The 20,063-nt window shown below is 49.6% G+C and overlaps 3 protein-coding genes across 3 annotated transcripts; all 3 read left to right on the forward strand.

The window, feature by feature from the left end:
• Window positions 1-392: 392 nt before the first annotated feature.
• Window positions 393-1,010, forward strand: LOC136942891 (histone H1-like). Its single transcript, XM_067235919.1, has one exon. The coding sequence runs from the start codon at window positions 393-395 to the stop codon at window positions 1,008-1,010; it is 618 nt and encodes a 205-aa protein (XP_067092020.1).
• A 952-nt stretch (window positions 1,011-1,962) lies between these two features.
• On the forward strand, window positions 1,963-2,401 carry LOC136942988 (histone H2A). Its single transcript, XM_067236087.1, has one exon. It carries the CDS (start codon window positions 1,963-1,965, stop codon window positions 2,347-2,349), a length of 387 nt encoding a protein of 128 aa, XP_067092188.1. The 3' UTR covers window positions 2,350-2,401.
• A 7,087-nt stretch (window positions 2,402-9,488) lies between these two features.
• LOC136943323 (histone H3) lies at window positions 9,489-9,899 on the forward strand. The gene has a single exon (XM_067236596.1). The coding sequence runs from the start codon at window positions 9,489-9,491 to the stop codon at window positions 9,897-9,899; it is 411 nt and encodes a 136-aa protein (XP_067092697.1).
• The last annotated feature ends 10,164 nt before the right edge of the window (window positions 9,900-20,063 follow it).

Raw genomic sequence — 20,063 nt, forward strand, 5'->3', positions numbered from 1 at the left:
GACGGACGTTCTAAATACTATTGGGGGCAAATGGCACAGATAACACGGTGCGCAGAGCTCCCTCCGCGAGGCCAACGGCGATGATTTGAGCCGGCCACAACAAAACATAGAGTGCCTCCGGTCCACATACCGTTTTATTTTGAACGTTGAAAAGGCTGCTTGCTGCCCGATTTACTTCCAGACCGCAGCTCAATTCCAACAGGGATTTTTTAGCCCGTTGTTCACCGGGAGAAAACACAAGTGCAAACGGATAGCAGCAACGGAGAGAAACGGGGTTGGGGGTTGAGTCTATACAGTTCTCATGTTGTATTTAAACCCAGCGCTCGGATCGCCGCAGAGCTACACAGCAGCCTCGCACATTCAAATCGCACAAGTCCCACGAGTGTTTAGACATGGCAGAAGTCGCTCCAGCTCCCGCTCCGGCCAAGGCACCCAAGAAGAAGGCGGCAGCCAAGCCCAAGAAAGCTGGACCCAGCGTCGGCGAGCTGATCGTCAAGGCCGTGTCCGCTTCCAAGGAGAGAAGCGGCGTGTCCCTGGCAGCGGTCAAGAAAGCCCTGGCGGCCGACGGCTACGACGTAGAGAAGAACAACTCCCGCGTCAAGATCGCAGTGAAGAGCCTCGTCACAAAAGGAACTTTGGTCCAGACCAAAGGGACGGGCGCTTCTGGCTCTTTTAAGATTAACAAGGAGGCGGAGGCCAAGGCAAAGAAGCCCGTTAAGAAGGTCGCCGCTCCGAAAGTAAAAAAGGCAGTCGCCAAGAAACCCGTTGCTGCCAAGAAGCCCAAGAAGGTCGCTGTGAAGAAGCCCGCGGCTGCCAAGAAGTCGCCCAAGAAGGTTAAGAAGCCCGCGGCAGCCAAGAAGGCAACCAAGAGCCCCAAGAAGGTGAAGAAGCCCGCAACACCCAAGAAAACAGTGGCCAAGAGCCCCAAGAAGGCAGCTAAGGCAGCCAAGCCCAAAGCCGCCAAGCCCAAGGTGGCCAAGGCAAAGAAACCAGCGCCTAAGAAGAAGTAAACCTTAGTCCGCGTCTGTGTCCGTATTACAAAAAAGGCTCTTTTAAGAGCCACCCACCTGTCCTGAAATGTGCATGTCCATGTTGTTTGCCCTTGTAGGCTACCAAACACTTTCACATGCATGATGGTCTTTCATCGCGCTCAGTTAACTTGGAGTCTTTGGAACTTTATGACTGGCCACTTCTGTTGAGCCTTAAATTCCCTTGATCTCAGACATGAGCTAAATCCCCGGGTCGGCCAATATGAAAACACAGTAGCCAGCCAGTACCAGAGGTAGAAGTGATACTTGTTACGCGTCCGCCACAAAACGATGATAAATAAGATACAAAAAAGCAAATGGACGAGTTGCAATGGCACTTCCCATTTGGGATAATCTAGCGAGAAAACCATGAAAGATGAAGATGATTAATGATACAGCTCGCTAATTTGAGAAATAAACGTTGCATGAGACTTTAATTGGTGAAAGGGCTTCGTGGAACTGTAGAGCTGCATATAAATGGTGCTTCTGCTATTAGCAACCTGCAAATAGTTGCTTGGAATATTAAGGCTGCAAATCCAATTTAAAACCACTATCATCAACGGGATAATTCTAGGCCTATATCTCTGATAAATAGGTATGTGGATATATGAAACTGTTGTCACTACACGATTGACGATTATATAGTGGACTTTGCAGTCATTCATCCATCCATGCCACATTAATGTATGTGATTGGCGCCTTAAAGGAGGAGCGACTGGATGAACAAAGAGAGGTGAGGAGGGGGACAAGGCGACCAAACGCGCCTTCTGCGGGAGAGAGAATGGCTCCACCCCCGAGTTTGTCGCCACCTACGATTGGATCAAGACCCAACCGAAATTGTGACCAATGTAAGCCGTTTACCATCAGCTAGCCTATAAAGTCTGTACTCCGACAGACACTTTTAACTACTCGTTTGAACAACAATATCACGAAGATGAGCGGAAGAGGCAAAACCGGAGGCAAAGCCAGGGCTAAGGCCAAGACCAGGTCATCCCGCGCCGGGCTCCAGTTCCCTGTGGGTCGTGTTCACAGGCTTCTCCGCAAGGGCAACTATGCGCAGCGTGTGGGAGCTGGTGCACCCGTCTACCTGGCAGCCGTGCTCGAGTATCTCACCGCTGAGATCCTGGAGTTGGCCGGCAACGCGGCTCGTGACAACAAGAAGACTCGTATCATCCCTCGTCACCTGCAGCTGGCCGTCCGCAACGACGAGGAGCTCAACAAACTTCTCGGTGGCGTTACGATCGCTCAGGGTGGAGTGCTGCCCAACATCCAGGCAGTCCTTCTCCCCAAGAAGACCGAGAAGGCCGTTAAGGCTAAGTAAAGACTAAACCTTGGTTTCACTTTCCCCAAAGGCTCTTTTAAGAGCCACCCACTACACTCTTCAAAAGCGCATTGTCTTAAACTTTTCACTAGTGTTAAATTGGACTCGTTCAATGAAAGCCACAATAAATACTAGAATACTACTATCGCCACATTGGAACCACTTTTATAAGTTCCACAGTGAAGGACTGAAATTGTGTATTCCAATATGTAATGATGGTATTCAATGACACAAGTCTGTGTTTTAGAAAGAGTGGTCTGGAGTCGCAGAGGTCTGATAATATCAGCTTTAATACAGCAGTTGGAAATCAAAAAGTACAGAGCTCTGACGTTGTTTACGTTTCCCTACCCGCAGCAAAGTTTGGGTTGGTTCACGAAGTCCAACCGGCTATTTGTCCCTGCCCCAGAATATATTATACAGTGCAATTAAAATTGAAAAGGGGGTTAAGCTTGTTCTCTCGGGCATCAGGGAGTTGTTCTTGCCGATCCCACCTGCTCGGGTGCAGTCTCAGCCCGGTTTCAAGGTTGCTTCTGAAATGGAGAGATTAAGACACAAAGTGCAGCCTGCTTCCCACACCCTGTGTGAGACACAATGTTTAAGCCTGAGCACACTTCTAAGTTCATAAGACAAAACTTTAATAAGCACAATACATAACTTTAAGACATGCATCCTTTATAAAGTCGTACGAACATTGCTCCTGTTGCTATATTTACTAGTTACTCGGTGATTAAGATGCCACAAATATTAATAACTGGAATTATAGACAGTGCCGTGCCCGTGATGCAGCTGGTGATGACAGTTCAAGAATTGTACTGTAATGTAATATACTTTCTTTAACAGCTAAGTAAACCTACAAGGTTTCCTGTACTGGTCATTCTGCATGTCAGGTAGGGAAACGTTCTATTTCGTGGAGCTCCGCCCCATAGGGGAGCTCTGCTCCTATTGGTTTACCCGCTGCCTAGTGCAGCTAATGACTGAAGATCAAAATATACACACACCTGTCACTCACACAGGTGCCCTATATAAGGGGGTGACAGCCGTCACTCACCCTCCCAAAAAATTCAGCACGGGTTGCTCGAATTTAGTGGCTTGAAGATTAAAGAATATCTGAAATGAGCGTTTCCATTCCACCGCTCCCGCGCAAGGCTCTTTTAAGAGCCCAATGCCGGTGCCGTTTCTTGGAGGCCGATGGAGACCACCACGAATTCTGTTTCGTGTGCTTGGGACCTCGGCATGCCAGGGACGGTTTGGTGAACTCTCCTGTCTGCTTGTCGTGCGCTGGCCTCTCCGTTTCGGAGAGGCGGCTGCGTCACGACTTCTTTCAGGTGGAGGAGCCCCTCGAAGATGTGGTCTCTGCTCTGCTCTCCGAGGAGGAGAGTTCAGAAATTGAGGACCACCTCGAGGCGGCTATTGAGGTGCACGCGTCCGGGCGGGACCCTCCTGTGGAGGCTTTCTGCCCAAGCGTGTTACGTTCAACCCCCTCGCACTTCTCTGAGGTAAAAGGGCGCGAGTTGACCTCGACCTCAGAGGATGACGAAGAGGCGGCTCCCGCCCCTCCCGTCTCCTCTGCGCTGTCTCGCAGGGCAGACTTCCCGTCTGTCGTCGCGAAGGCAGCCGAAATCATGGGCGTTCCCCTGCCGGCCTCTCCTCCTGTGGAGGAAGATGACCCGTGGGATGTCGGCCCTCATGCAAAACGCAGTAAGGCCTCGAAGCCCTTGTGCCCCACTATGCCGAGACTGGCAGACTATGTGCAGGGCTCATGGGATGCGCCACTGGTGGCTAACGCCCCGGTCAAGGCGCTCCTCCCGTTCACGAAGGTGAGCGGGCTGGGTGAGGCAGCGAAGTCCGGTCCCCCACCCTTGGAACCATCCCTCGTCGCTTACCTGGTGCCAGGGGCGAGCGCTTGGATGACGGCGAGGAAGGCGACCCTGCCATCATCCCGGGACAAGCTTACTGCCTCTCTGGCAGACAAGGCGTATGTCTGGGGTGCGCAGGCAGCGGCTGCCTCTGGGAACGCCGCCCTTCTGACAGCGGCGGTCTCCAAACTCTCCACGGAGAGGCCTGAGGGACTGTCGGCCGAGGAGACGTCATGGGTTGCCAGAATGGCATCTGCCGCGCTCCACCTGAATCAGGGGGCAGCGATTTGCGCTGGCAGGACGATGGGCAACAGCGTTGTGGTTCATCGCCACCTGTGGCTGTCGCTAACAGCCATGAGGGAGGCGGACAAGTCCGCCCTGCTCAACGCTCCCGTGGCTAGCGAGGGCCTGTTCGGACCGGCTGTGGCGTCAGCCTCCGAACGCTTCTCGCGCCTGGAGGAGGAGAGGAAGCACCTGCTAGGGCATATGCCCCTGCAGAAGAAACCTAACGCTGCTCCCTCCTCTGTTTCCTCCGGTGCCTCGCAAAGCAGGAGGAAACGAGCTCGCCGTCCGGTGGCACGAGCGGCCGCTGCGACGCAGGCTGCTCCTCCCGCGGCACCTGTTCCCCCCTTGGCTGTTCCCCCCGAGAGAGCGGGTCACAGCCGCCCACCTAACGCCGGCTGGCGTGGTGGCGGAGGGGGAAGGAAGAGGAGAGCGTGACTGGCGGCGGGGATCGAGGCTTCGGTCCCCACCCCGGTCTATCTGAATGAAATAAAGAGGCTTGGACCTCCACTTTACCCTTTCCCTGAAAGACAAGTGTTCCATTCAGTGCCTCTTACGCTTTCGACGAGTACAGAGCTGAGCACTCGTACTGTTGTCGAGCGGGTTAATGAGTTGGTTTTGGTTCGCGGGTTGTCCTCAACGAGTGACGCCGAACCATCAAGCACCGCACTCGTAGCGGAGTCTGGCCCAGCTAGCAAGCGTGTGGCCAGACCGCTACCCGTCTCTGTGCACCGTGACACTGTTGTCACGTTACAAGAGCCATCACTGCGGCTGTGCGCCCAGAGCTCTGGCCGCGCTGTGAGACCTCTTGAAGCTCATAGCTCAGACGGAGCTCAGACCTCTCTTGGTCAGGGGGCGCAGCCCCAGCCCTTTCGAGTCGACCCCACCTTGGGCTGTGCCGCCGATTCGGTGCACAGCGGCGGCTGGGGTCAGGCGAGAGTACGGCCGTTTCCTGTCTGCGGCTCCGCAGCTAAACGCACGCCCGCTCTCTCTGCGTTATGCAGAGTGGCGAGAGTCATGCTCACTGCCAAGCTGGCTAGACAGGATACTGAGAGAGGGTTATGCCATCCAGTTCATGCGGACTCCCCCTCCTTTCAGAGGAGTGAGGGAGACACGCTTGTCCTGCCCGCTGAAAGCACTCGCGCTCCGGACGGAGATAGCGAGCTTGCTGACCAAAGGGACAGTGATCCCGGTCCCCAGAGATCAGGAGAACTCGGGTCTCTACTCCCCATATTTTTTGGTTCCCAAGAAAAACGGGGGGATGAGGCCGATTCTAGACCTGAGGGTGCTCAACGAGAGTGTGGCCAAACGGCCCTTTCGCATGCTGACGATAAAGCGTTTGCTGACTTGTGTACAGCGGAACGACTTTGGGATCAGCATAGATCTGAAGGACGCGTATTTCCATGTGCCTATCAAACTGAAGCACCGGAGATTTCTGCGTTTTGCCTTCGAAGGGAAAAAGTACGAGTACACGCGCCTGCCGTTTGGGTACGCGCTGGCCCCTCGAACTTTCTCCAAGTGCGTGGAAGCAGCTCTAGAACCGTTACGGCGGAGGGGTATACGCATTCTGGCGTACCTCGACGACCTGTTAGTTCTAGCTCAGTCTCCGGACAGAGCTATCCAGGACGCGACCTCACTGGTGAGTCAGCTCAGCCAGTTGGGGTTCGCTGTCAACTGGGAGAAGAGCGCTCCATGGCCCGCTCAACAGTTTACCTACCTAGGTATCCATTTGGACACTGTTGGGATGAGAGCCAGACTGTCGGCGCCACGGAGAGAGGCTATTTCAATAGCTCTCCGCGCGTTCCGGGTCTCACGCAAAATCACCGCGCTGTCGGTGATGTCCCTATTGGGGTTGATGGCGGCGGCTCATGTAGTAGTGCCATTAGGCCTGTTATACATGCGCAAGCTGCAGAGATGGTTTGCTCAGCTGCGGCTGGATCCTGTGCGACACCGCCGCAGACTGCTAGTGATACCGAGATCAGTCAAGACCAATCTGAACCATTGGAGAGACCCGCGCGTCATGGCGCGCGGAGTCGACATGGGCAGAGTGACATCTCTCTACCCGGTCTTTACGGACGCGTCCTTGACCGGGTGGGGTGGAGTATGTCAGGCGGGCTCGATAGGAGGAAGATGGGAACCGTCAGAGACGCGTCACATCAACCTCCTGGAGCTCGAAGCGGTTCGACTGACTTTGTGCCATTTCGCGCTGGTGTTGAAGGATCAAGACGTTCTCGTCAGATCCGACAACAGGGTGACGGTGGCTTACATCAACAGACAGGGAGGGGTGCGCTCTCCATCACTTCATCGCTTAGCGGAGGAAGTGTGGACTTGGGCTTTCACGCACCTACGCTCCCTGAGAGCTCTGCACATTCCAGGTCTGCTCAACGAGGGAGCGGACCTGATGTCAAGAGGCGGCCCGAGAGAGGACGAATGGAGGTTGAAACCGTCCATCGTGTCTCTGATCTGGGCACGTTTCGGCCGAGCACAGGTGGATCTGTTTGCGTCACGAGCCAACACACAGTGTCTTCTGTGGTTCTCGCTGCGCGCACAGGACAGACCTCCGCTTGGAGTCGATGCGTTCGCGCACCGTTCCTGGCCGAGAGGTCTGCTATACGCATTTCCACCTCTGGCCTCCATCCTCCCCTTGCTGGCTCGGGTGAGGTCGGACGGGCTGTCGGTCATTCTGATAGCCCCCGATCGGCCCGGAGCCCCATGGTTCCCGGAGATGATGGGGATGCTGGTGGGCGGGCCTTGGCCCATACCTCATCAGACGGATGCGCTCTCTCAGGCCGGAGGCCTGGTGAAGAGCCCCCCAGTGATCGGAGGCCCACTTATGGCTTGGCTACTGAGAGGGAACTCTTAGAGCGCAGGGGTCTGTCTGATGCTGTCATTCAGACCATTCAGAGTGCGCGCGCACAATCTACTGCTAGAGGGTACGCGTCGCGCTGGCGAGCCTTTATGCAATGGTGTGGAAAACAGAACCTTGACCCGGTCTCATGTCCGGTCGAAATGTTCTTGGGTTTCTTACAATCGTTGTTTGACGAGGGCTTAGCCGCGAGCACGGTTCGTGTTTACGCGGCGGCCATTTCGGCATGTCACGAAGGGTTCGCCAAAACGACACTGTTCAGCCACCCGCTGGTCAAGCGTTTTCTGGCTGGGGTGTGTAGGCTCAGGCCACCTCCGAGAGCGTCAACACCTACATGGGATTTATCTCTGGTGTTAGACGCTCTGTGTGGACCACCTTTCGAGCCCATAGACAATGTGTCATTACGTCTGCTTTCTCTCAAAACGAGTCTGCTCCTCGCTTTGACTACGGCTAAGCGAGTGAGCGACTTGTGCGCTTTGTCAACACGAGCGGATTGTTTGATCATCTCGGGTGATCGAACAAGAGCAGTGTTGCGTCCTAACCCGGCTTTTATCCCCAAGGTGATTAGCCGAGCGTTCAGGGCACAAAGCTGCGAACTGAGAGCTTTTTTCCCACCTCCGCACAGCGGAGAGGAGGAAAGACGCTTACATAGCCTGTGCCCAGTGCGCGCTCTCTCGCGCTATCTGGAATGCACAGCAAGCATCAGATCTTCTCCCCAGTTACTGATCTGCTACGGTGGATCGAGGGCTGGCTTGCCACTCTCCAAACAGAGACTTTCTCACTGGCTCTGCGAGGCTATTGGTCTCGCGTACGAGTCTATGAGATGTCCCGTGCCACCTGGCATTCGGGCTCATTCCACCCGAGGAGTGGCGGCATCAGCCGCCATCCTCAGGGGTGTAGGAGTGGAGGAGATTTGTGAAGCAGCGTCTTGGTCGTCGCCTTCACCATTTGTGCGATATTATCTGTTGGACGTTTCCTCCTCATCTTTTGCGCATTCTGTCCTCAGCATGGCTGGTGGATCAGGTGCAGCGAGATGACAACTCGCGAGGTTCTTGTGGGCCCTAGATGCGAGTTGTTCGTTGGGGTTATCGCCAAGTGTGGGACAGTCAGACATTCTCAGTTGAGATGTCTATACTGTATGTGTTCTGTTGCCCCTCCAGCTTAGCTGTTGTGCAGGCGAGAGGAACAACATGAGTTTTTAAGTAAACTTTCCTGTTTTCACCCTGGACGGCTCTCTGTGTCACAGTAGCGGCCTGACCGGGAGGACAGACCCTGTGTATTATTACATCAGCAGGTCTGTCCTCGGTGCCTTGTGAGATTATGGGTCTTTTAGATCTAGTCTCGCTGGGGGTATATCTGGCCTCGCTCGCTCCGCCTAAACCAATAGGAGCAGAGCTCCCCTATGGGGCGGAGCTCCACGAAATAGAACGATAGTTAATGGAGGTAACTCCAGTTCTATGAGTGGAGCGGAGCCCCATAGGGCTGCAGGCCCAGCTCGACTTATTCAACCCGGCTGTATTAATACTTTTGGGAGGATGAGTGACGGCTGTCACCCCCTTATATAGGGCACCTGTGTGAGTGACAGGTGTGTGTATATTTTGATCTTCAGTCATTAGCTGCACTAGGCAGCGGGTAAACCAATAGGAGCAGAGCTCCCCTATGGGGCTCCGCTCCACTCATAGAACTGGAGTTACCTCCATTAACTATCGTTGTAGAATCTGGGGATCATCCTTTAGGAATGGTCAGGAAAATGCTGGATTACTTTGGGTCAATATGCGCAGTAATTTGACATTTAATGCTGTATTTATGTTCGGGTTGTCATTGGTGTGAACAAGGTCGATCTTAAATGCAAGAATGAATTTAGGCCACATGTTTTGTACACATTTATTAATCGACTACGTGCCCGCCACTGGGCGCCACGGTGCGAAGGATCAGGGCGGAGCCAGAAGGTTTCAAGTGTAAGCGGGAAATGATGCTAGGTCCCCGCGTCCAATTGCCAAAGGAGAAAGCGTCGACGGTCTGCCAATCAGTCTGTTCGGGAGAGCAGACCAATCAGCGGACGACAAACCGACCATATAAACTTTTACTTATTCTCTAGAACTTAACTTCAACTCGGAGACGAGAAGACAAGTATCATGGCTAGAACCAAGCAGACCGCTCGTAAATCTACCGGTGGCAAAGCCCCGAGGAAGCAGCTCGCCACCAAAGCCGCTCGTAAGAGTGCACCAGCTACCGGTGGCGTGAAGAAACCTCATCGTTACAGGCCCGGGACCGTGGCTCTGAGAGAGATCCGTCGTTACCAGAAGTCTACCGAGTTGCTTATTCGCAAGCTGCCTTTCCAACGCCTGGTGAGGGAAATCGCACAGGACTTCAAGACTGACCTGCGTTTCCAGAGCTCCGCTGTGATGGCTCTGCAGGAGGCAAGCGAGGCTTACCTGGTCGGTCTGTTCGAGGACACCAACCTGTGCGCCATCCACGCCAAGAGGGTCACCATCATGCCCAAGGATATCCAGCTGGCCCGCCGGATCCGCGGAGAGCGCGCCTAGACGTTGCCCGGGACCATTTGACCTCTAAACCCACAAAGGCTCTTTTAAGAGCCACCTCACTGTTTAAACCAAAAGACGAATGCGTTCTGTCAAATGTCATTATCATGCGTGTTGGAATGTTTTTGGGTCTAACTACTGGCACTCGAAATTCAAACTACCGTCAATTCTAGTTTATCAATCATGTATAGCTATGCAAGTTTACTCAAACACGGAATTTACTCTGGCAGGAAGTTGCATACAATGATCATACAGATCTTAATTTAAAGAGTTTAATACTAAAAAGCTAACAAATATGTAAGATATTAAATATATATGTTAAAAAATAGATACATTAGTGCAATATGACGTGCCATTAAGTGGTGGATAAAAGGGATGAAACTATTCTTTTGACGTGACGTTTGGTCTTGATGGACCGCAGCCTTCTACAGGAGGGGAATAGCTGGAACAGTGTCCAGGGTGGGAGGATCTTCTCGCTCACCTCAGGGCCCTCGAGGGTAGGCAGCTTGCAGCGGCGCGGATCATACCACTGTGATTTTATATTGGGGGGGGACGACAACAGCTCTGAATGTTCTTGTAGAAAGTAGCCTTCAACGCCTTTGGTACAGAATACAGAATGACAAATACAGTACAATGTTTCATCAGTTTGTGATAGGACTTGATAATTAAATACAGATGCAACTCAAGGTTTTGTGGTCCTCTCGCCTCGTTGATGCGCGCCCGTTTCTCTTTATTATGCTGCATCCTCACAGCAGCAATATCCTTCTCCTCCGGCTCTTTCTTCTTCTCTTCCTTCTCCCTTCGCTCCTCTGCAAGATGGATAAGCTCCTCCTTCTATATCTGTTGCAAGAAGAAGATCAAACTTAATTCTGCTAATAAAATCTGAGTAACAAGAATGCTTTACACTAGTTTACGTTTTATCTACTCAAGTCAAGTGTTTATTGTCCACACCGGAAAAATCTACGATAGAAATAGTTTAGCACTTACATTTACATGTAGTCATTTATCAGACGCTCTTATCCAGAGCGACTTACAGTAAGTACAGGGACATTCCCCCGAGACAAGTAGGGTGAAGTGCCCTGCCCAAGGACACAACGTAATTTACCACACGGCTGGGAATCGAACTGGCAACCTTCAGATTACTAGCCCGATACCCTCACCGCTCAGCCACCTGACCTGACTTCTGTTCTATTTCATGGAGCTCCGGCCCATGGGGGAACTCTGCTCCTATTGGTTTACCCGCTGCCTAGTGCAGCTAATGACTGAAGATTGAAATGTATCCGCACCTGTCACTAACACAGGTGCCCTATATAAGGGGGTGACAGCTGTCACTCATCCTCCCAAAAAATTCTGCATGGGTTGTTCTGAATTTTGAATGAAGATTAGCTATCCAAAAATGAGCTTTTCCATGCCACCTCTGCTGCACAAAGCTCTTTTAAGAGCTAAGTGCAGGTGCCATCATCTGGAGGCCGAAGGAGACCGCCACAAATTTAGTTTCGTGTGCCTGGGACCTCGGCATGAAAGGGACAGTCTGGTCAATTCCCCTGCCTGTACGGAGTGTGCCAGACTAAAGCGTCACAAGTTCTTTCAGGTGGAAGAGCCCCTCAAGGACATGGTCTCTGCTCTTCGATGAGGAGAGCTCAGACATATTCCAGGTGGTTAGTGAGGCACAACCACTAGTGCGGGACTCTCCTGTGGAGGAGTTGCTGGAGGCAGTGAAGACCGGTCCGCCCCCCCTGGAACCATCGCTGGTGGCGTATTTAGTACCAGGGGCGAGTGCGTGGTCGACCACCAGGAAGACGACCCTGCCACGCCCACGGGATAAACTGACGGCCTCTCAGGTAGATAAGGTTTATGTGCAGGTGGCAGCTGCCTCGAGTAATGCCGCTCTGCTCATGGCAGCAGTTTCCAAACTCTCTACCGGGAGAACTCAGGGACTGTCTGCTGAGGAGGCATCCTGGATTGCGAGGTTGATGTTGGCAGCGTCGTTTCTCACACAGGGTACGGCGATCTGTGCAGGAAGATCGATGGCTAGTAGCGTGGTGTTACACCGCAATCGCTGGCTTTCTCTGACAGCCATGAGAGACGCGGACAAAACCGCTCTCCTCAACGCCCCTGTTTCTAGGGACGGTCTCTTCGGCCCTGCAGTAGCCTCAGCCTCTGAGTGCTTCTCCAGACTGGCGGAGGAGAGGAAACATCTGATAGGGCACATGCCCTTACAGAGGAAGCCTCAGACCGCCTTTTCTTCCCCAGCCTCGGCAGGGATGTCTCAGGGCAGGAAACGGCACGCTCGCCGGCGGCGGCGACCAGAGTTGTGGCAGCAACCCGACACGCAGCGGTTCCAGCAAAGAGGACGGGTTTCGCCCGGCCGTCTGCCTCTGCCTGGCGTGGTGGTGGACACAGCAGGAAGAGGAAGGCGTGACTGGAGGCGGGGATCGAGACTTCCATCCTCACCTGTTTTTTCTGATATAATAAAGTGTAAAGAGAGGCTTGGACCTCCACAATACTTTATCAGAGAAAGACAAGTATTCCAGTCAGTGCCTCTTGTGATCCTGACCGGTACAGAGTTGAGTACTCGTATAACTCGTACTGATGTTGAACCGTCGTGCATCACGCACGTAGCGGAGTCTGTCCCAGCTAGCAAGCGTGTGGCCAGACCGCTACCCGCCTCCGAGAACCATAACACAGCGTGTGACTGTTGTCTCGTTACATGAGTCACCGCTGCGACAGTACGCCCAGAGCGCTTGTTGTGCTGTGAGACCTTTCGAGGCTCATGGCGAGGACAAAGCTCAGACCTCTCTTGTCCATATGTGGGGGGTGACAAGTGCCCTTGCACGCCCGAACAGCATACAATGTATACTAGCTTTGCCCACAATGTGCGTGTCGTCTCAGCCTTTTTATCATTGCTTCCCAATGGGGGTGATGGCGGCGACGTGGCGACGTAGTACGTGAGGGAACTTTTATAGCGGCGACGTAGCGGCGACGCTAGCTTTGTAAACATTGCATTTGAGCGTGTGCCCGTCTGCAATCACGGCCGCCGCTACTCCAAGCGTCTGAAATATCTGCCACCGCTACTCCAAGCGTCTGCAATATCTGCCACCGCTACGCCAAGCGTCTGCAATATCTGCCACCGCTACTCCAAGCGTCTGCAATATCTGCCACCGCTACGCCAAGCGTCTGCCATTATGTGGTAAGTTAGCTATGCTTATGCTCTAGCATAATGAAAGAACATCTTCAGTGTGGCTGTTTCAGCTAGCTAGTGTTGGGCTGTATTGGCAGACCTGAATTACACTCCGAAATTACCATAGAAAATTGTGTTGTGTGTAAATATAGTTTTAAGCAAGTTTTCGTGTCATGTTTGATATGTATTAATTTCGTATTGTATGCATCACATTCTAGTAATGTTTTCAGTGTTGTAAAATGTAGCTATATTTGCTGGTTTTATAGCCTAGAGTTTTGTTGTGCAGAGGCCCAAAATGTGTTTACATATTCTCTTGTCTTGCAAAGGCTTATTTGGCATACTGCAGCCACCAAGTACCGGTGATGGCTCATTTGAATTTGTGTGTGTCAGGTAATTTTTCTTTCATATAGCCGGCGTCGCTATTTTAGTATGCAGGATGGCTTAACAAAAGGAGAAGCTAAACCGATCACTGAGTTTGATCAGCCTCCTATACTTGCTCAGGTTAGGTGCGCTAGAAGGTAGCGTTTGTTTCTGTATTGATTTTGTTACATTGTCATAATGTATTGATTATCTTACTATTTTGAGAATAAACAATGTTTTTGCATTTAAAGTTACTTGTCTTTGTGCCTGCTTTCAATGTTTGGACAATATAATTTGCTGGAGTCCTAAGTCACTATCAAGAGAGAGCCTTTTTATGTGTCCCTTACAAACAAGAGGTGAATATGAGTTGTATGTGCTGGTTTTAAAATGTAATACCATTTCATGTATTTTAAGTTGTTTTGTGTCCACATGAGGATTGGTTTCACCACTGTTCTACCATTTAGTCTGATTGTTAGCTGAGTTCCAGTTCAAGTCTTTTATGTCAGATGCACAGAACAACACAAGGTCAGACTGGGCACTGAAATTCTTAGGACACGACAACGCAAAGCAACCTGGCATTAGATAACATATAAGTACTCTGTACATAGATTACATATATGATAAGAAAATAAAATAACAACTCCTAAATATACAAAATAATATACAATACAGTATACTGTAATAATACACATGAACCTATACTAACCATATAAACCTATACTAACCTAAAGACAAGTGGGGTAACAATTAGTGCAATATTGTTGATGTAATGCAACCAGTAGCTGAAAGTGACAGTGTGTAAAGTGGTTAGTGAGAAAGTGGTGAGAGTGTATCAGTGTCCATTCAGAAGCCTGATGGCCCTTGGAAAGAAAGTATTTCTATGGCTCTGGTATATTGTAGAAGTGGTCTGTTAGTCGGGGATTATGTTTGTACCTGGCAACCTTATGAGTGATCACGAGATCTGTGTCTTGGAGCCGTGGTTATTAAACGTTACATGTAAGGTGTTCAACACGAATCAGTCTACGAGTACTTCACCGTGTCAGAAAATGATTTTTTTTCATCCATGAGCGAATGTTGCACTAAGCTGTAACCCTGTGGTTGAGAAAAGGAAAGTATTACCCGCGTTAAAATAACTAAATGAGTAGCTAGCAATTTGCGCCTGTTGAATCTCGGAGAAAGCTAGCAGCTAAGCATGAACCAGTTCAAGCCCCCTGCACCGCTCATGCTTACCCGGCAATTTAAGCGAAAATTGGCGACACTGGGAGCAGCGTTTTAGGCTCTATATGACGGCTACAGGTGCGGACGAGAAAGATGAACCGGTGAAAACGTTGAAACAGCCGGCGATGATGAACCAACGCTGAACGAGATCATGGATGCATTCAGGTCGAACTGCACACCTAAGAAAAATATTGACTGAACGCCACCAGTTTTGGTCTCATTCCATGCCTGAAGGACTCGCTGTCGACAAGTTTGTGACTGAACTTCGTCAGAAATGCAAGAACTGTGAGTTTGGTGTGGGTGAAGAAGATATGATAAGAGATAAACTTGTGTTTTTCGAGAAACAGGCTTGACTCTAGATAAAGCTGTTGATATTCGCAGAGCTGCAGAAGCTGTTAAGTCTCAAATGCGTGTCATGGGAACAAACAGAAGCATCAGTGCAGGCACTAAGCAAGGTGGCAGTTGGCTCAGAGAAATATAAAGTTAGCAAGAAGAGACAGCAAAGGCCACAAGATAGAACACAAACATTTAATGCAAATGCATGACGAAAATGTGGTGGGACACACAAGCCACGACAATGTCCAGCTTTTGGAGCTGTATGCCACAAATGCAGCAAGCAAAATCATTTTGCCAAAGTGTGCACTTCATCACAAGACAGGCCAGACTCGGTGAAGAGGGTCAATCAGTTGAAAAGAGAAGTCGAGTCTCTTTTCATAGGCACACGTGTCCTGTGCTGAATTAGGCTACACAGCTCAACAAGCTGACATAGCTTGGCACACTACAGCCAATATCAGAGGCATTGCTGTTAAGTTTAAACTGGACACTGGGGCGGATGCGAATGTACTGCCTATGAACATTTTCCAAAAGATCCCAGGCCCCAATCAGCTGAAGCCCACCCCAGTCGTTCTCGTTGCATATGGAGGAGCACGCCTGGCACCAGAAGGCACAGTGAGTTTTAGATGTGAAACCACCAAGAGCAAGTCAGGTCTGCGGTTCTTTGTGACAAAGCACTCCTCCAATACTTGGTAGAGAAGCGTGCAAGAAACTACAGCTGGTAAAAAGAATGGACATGATCAGAGTGAAGGCACCAGCCACGAAAGAGGAGTTGGTGGAAGCCTATCCATCCGTCTTCAGTGGTCTAGGACAGTTTCCCGGGATACATCACATTCACATTGACCCCAATGTGACCCCGGTAGTACAAGGCTGCAGGAAAATTCCCATCGCTGTCATGGACAGATTAAAAACTACACTGCAAGAGGCCGTTGACAAAGAAGTCATAGAACGTGTGACAGAGCCGACGGAGTGGGTTAATAGCCTCGTCATTACAGAGAAGAAGAACGGGTCTCTGAGGCTGTGTTTGGACCCTCGTGATCTAAACGAAGCAATTAAGAGGCAGCACTACTCCATACCCACCCCGGAAGAGGTCCTGTGCAGGTTGTCCGGAAAGTCCATCTTCACAATTTTAGATGAGAAGGACGGCTACTGGCAAGTAACGCTTGACAAATCCTCATCAATGTTGTGCACATTTAGCACACCCTGGGGCAGGTTTCGCTTTAAGAGGCTTCCTTTTGGCGTGAAATCCGCCAGTGACGTTTTTCAGCAAAAGAGTTGTGAGACGTTTGGAAATATTGATGGCGTGCACATAATAGCAGACGATATGATAATCGCCGCTGCGTCTGAGGAAGAGCATGACGCCATCCTTCAAAAAGTTATGGATACTGCACAAAGATCCAACGTGAAGTTTAATAAGGAGAAGATTCAATACAAAGTGGACACAGTCAGGTACATGTGGCATGTGGTCACGTCCAAAGGAGTGAAGCCTGATGAATCCAAGGTGCCATCAAGAACATGCCAGAGCCTGAGGACAGGAAAGGGCTGCAAAGGCTTCTGGGAATGACAAGATATCTGTCCCAGTACATTCCAAATGAAGCCACAATAACTGCTCCACTCCGACAGTTGCTAAGAAAAGAAGCTGCATGGCACCGGAGTCATGAACACAGTGCTGCACTGAACAGGCTGAAATCCACCCTGACACAAGCCCCTGTGCTCAAGTTTTATGATCAGTCCAAGCCTCTCACCATACAATGTGACGCATCAAAAGATGGACTGGGTGCTAGTCTTCTTCAAGAGGGTAGTCCGCTGTCTTATACTTCACGTGCACTTACCGAATCTGAGAAAAACTATGCTCAGATTGAGAAGGAGCTGTTGGCGTTTTGCAACTAATCGCTTTCACCAATATGTTTACGGCAACACAGTGACAGTCCAATCAGATCACAAACCGCTGGAAATAATCTTCAGGAAACATCTAAGCAAAGCACCAGCACGCCTACAGCGCATGTTATTGCAGCTCCAACGCTATGATCTGACAAGGAGAGTGCACTCCCCTGTGAAAGATCATCCCTAATTAAATATTTTCCCTGACGTTGTAAACACATTTCCGATGAGATGTCCCAAGTTTTGATGGTACTACCAGAGCCCATATTAGACATTCTCTGGTACTAGCCTAGTGATTATTTCTAATAAATGTCAATGGTCCCGGTCCATCAGCACCGGATCTCCTCAGGGCTGCGTCCTTTCCCCTCTGATCTTCTCCCTGTACACCAACAGCTGCACCTCCAGTCATCCGTCTGTCAAACTTCTGAAGTTTGCGGACGACAAAACCCTCATTGGGCTCATCTCTGGTGGGGATGAGTCTGATTATAGATGGGAAGCTGACAACCTGGTGACCTGGTGCAGCCAGAACAACTTAGAGCTCAATGCTCTTAACCCTTGTGCTGCCTTCGGGTCACATGACCCAAAGGTTCATAACGAACCATTGTTGTGTTTACCCGATTTTACCCAATACAAAAACAAATAAAAATAATTTTATTTTAACCTTTGCAATGTGGGGGGTCTGAGACAGCCCAACGGTTAAAATAAAATGCTTCACTTTGTTTTTGTATGCGGTTAAGTTGTCGCAATATGACGGTGGGTCACAATGACTAATGGGTCAGAATGACCCGAAGATAACACAAGGGTTAAGACAGTGGAGATGGTTGTGGACTTCAGGAAGAATACAGCCCAACTCACCCCCATCACCCTGTGCGGCTCCCCAGTCAACACTGTGGAGTCCTTACGCTTCCTGGGCACTATCCTCTCCCAGGACCTCTAGTGGGAACTGAACATCAGCTCCCTCAACAAAAAAGCACAACAGAGGATATACTTCCTATGGCAGCTGAAGAAATTCAACCTGCCAAAGACAATGATGGTGCACTTCTACACAGCCATCATTGAGTCCATCCTCACCTCCTCCATCACCATCTGGTACGCTGCCGCCACTGCCAAGGACAAGAGCAGACTGCAGCGTATCATCTGCACTGCTGAGAAGGTGATCGGCTGCAATCTGCCTACCCTCGAGGACCTGCACACCTCGAGGACCCTGAGGCAAGCGAGGAAGATTGCGGCCGACCCATCCCACCCTGGCCTCTCCCTGTTCCAGCTACTCCCCTCCGGCAGAAGGCTACGGTCCATCAGGACCAAAACCTCACACCATAAGAACAGTTTCTTTCCATCCGCTACTGGCCTCTTTAACAAGGCCAAGGACTCCCACTGATATTTAACTATTATCTATCAGAAGTCCATCCGACACCTATTGCACTACGCACAACCCACCTTGAATCTCATTTGCACTATGTTTCCCACTCATGATGCCCATTCATATTCTTATTTGTATATACATTTATATTTTATATTTGGGTGTGCTTTGCCTTCGGCAAGGGCACAACCTTTGTTCTCTCACATATATATTATTTATTTTTATTTTTTTGCCCCCCTAAAACTCACATAGACAACGTAGGTGTCAAAAGTTTCGTCTTGGTAGCGATTGAGTTGCTTCTATTGGAATTTACGTTCCGTTGCATGGTTTAGGCTTGAGTTAAGTTTTTGTGGCGAAAAGTGAAGCTAACGGTGGCTAATTTGCTAGCCACAGTCACTGACGTTACTAACGTCACTAACGTCACGAAAACACGCGTGACTACCTTTGGCAGAACATTCGTTTCGCATCTGTTAACTTGGGGGATAGCTAGGCTAACTATAGCTTTACTGCAAGGCAGCTGCAGAAACGCCACAAGAAAAGAGGCCAGGGTGATAACTATTTACTCATTTTACTTTGTGATATGACACACAATTGTGATGTGTAATGTACAATATAAGCTGATATTATTAAGGAAATACATCTACTTTCGGAAACAGTAGTCTACTATTTCACTGAAGTATTAGCATCATGACATTAGCCTGTGCAGCTACACATACTACACATACTACAGTGGTCTATGATGTAGCGTTATCTGTTTTCAATCGTTAAAATAAACATTCCTCACATATACATTTTCGTTGTAGGATTTATTCTGACATTATAAAACGATTTGTTGGTGAAATTACCATTACCTGTGGTTTCAAACCAGTGTAGCTCACTGCAACGCTGTAACTTACGCGAGACACACTACAAAAATATCTACACTACACAGCTGTTTAGGAAGTCAAACGGCGACAGAACATGTTCGGCACTCCCCTTACTTAAATCAAAAGTCTATCTAACTACTAACCTGAACTTCATTGCCACAGCCTAAACGTTGTCAATCTGTTCATGAAAATAATTAATTTCAGCTTAAACCGTACAACGGAACGTTAAATCCAATTCAACCAACGCAATCGCTACCAAGACGAACACAGCAGTAGTCTAGTACTGTATCGTAGTAGTACAATTTACCGGGGCAGCTTCTCCACACAGGGCTATATCGCATTTTGCGTTGTTACTGACAATGATCGCTACCAGTGAGCTTTTTATGAATGAGCGATTTTCCACTAAATAAATGTCAAGCTTATTTACGTTTTGGGGGGCATATTTTCAGTTAGCAGATGGTACTGTTTGAATCGCGATTCCATCTTCTACTACCGGGTAACGTCGTAGAATAATCGTCAAAGGGGGTTCTTTATTAATGAATGAATGCAATGAGTAGGCTAAATGCAATGAAAATATCATGAGAAGGGAAAAACTTAAAATGACGTTTAAGTCATAGAGATTAAGTAAATTTTTACACCGGTCTGCCAAATCTATTCGTTTTGATTCAAAGATGAGGCTGCCTCTTGCAGGGGAAATGAGAAGACATCTATTTCATTCTACAGTTCACTCGTATTTTCAGTTGTAAATGAGCAGCAAAAAAAATATGCTTTTAAATCTATGTAATCTTTATAAATAATAAGTATGCATTTTTATATAACATATACAGAAATATCAGTTGTAAAAATGTCATTCAAAAACGGACCCCTGTGCAACCGACGCAAGCAAGCACACCCTACAATTTCCCCAGAAATTGTACCCTCTCTAGTTTCAATTGTTTTATTTTTTAGATGGTTTAGTTCTTAGAATT

Source organism: Osmerus mordax, chromosome 5 (assembly GCF_038355195.1).
Source record: "Osmerus mordax isolate fOsmMor3 chromosome 5, fOsmMor3.pri, whole genome shotgun sequence".
NCBI lineage: Eukaryota > Metazoa > Chordata > Actinopteri > Osmeriformes > Osmeridae > Osmerus > Osmerus mordax.

Excerpts from the sequence above, each read along its gene's own strand:
- LOC136942891 (XM_067235919.1), top strand. The coding sequence starts at position 393 with ATGGCAGAAGTCGCTCCAGCTCCCGCTCCGGCCAAGGCACCCAAGAAG.
- LOC136942988 (XM_067236087.1), top strand. The coding sequence starts at position 1,963 with ATGAGCGGAAGAGGCAAAACCGGAGGCAAAGCCAGGGCTAAGGCCAAG.
- LOC136943323 (XM_067236596.1), top strand. The coding sequence starts at position 9,489 with ATGGCTAGAACCAAGCAGACCGCTCGTAAATCTACCGGTGGCAAAGCC.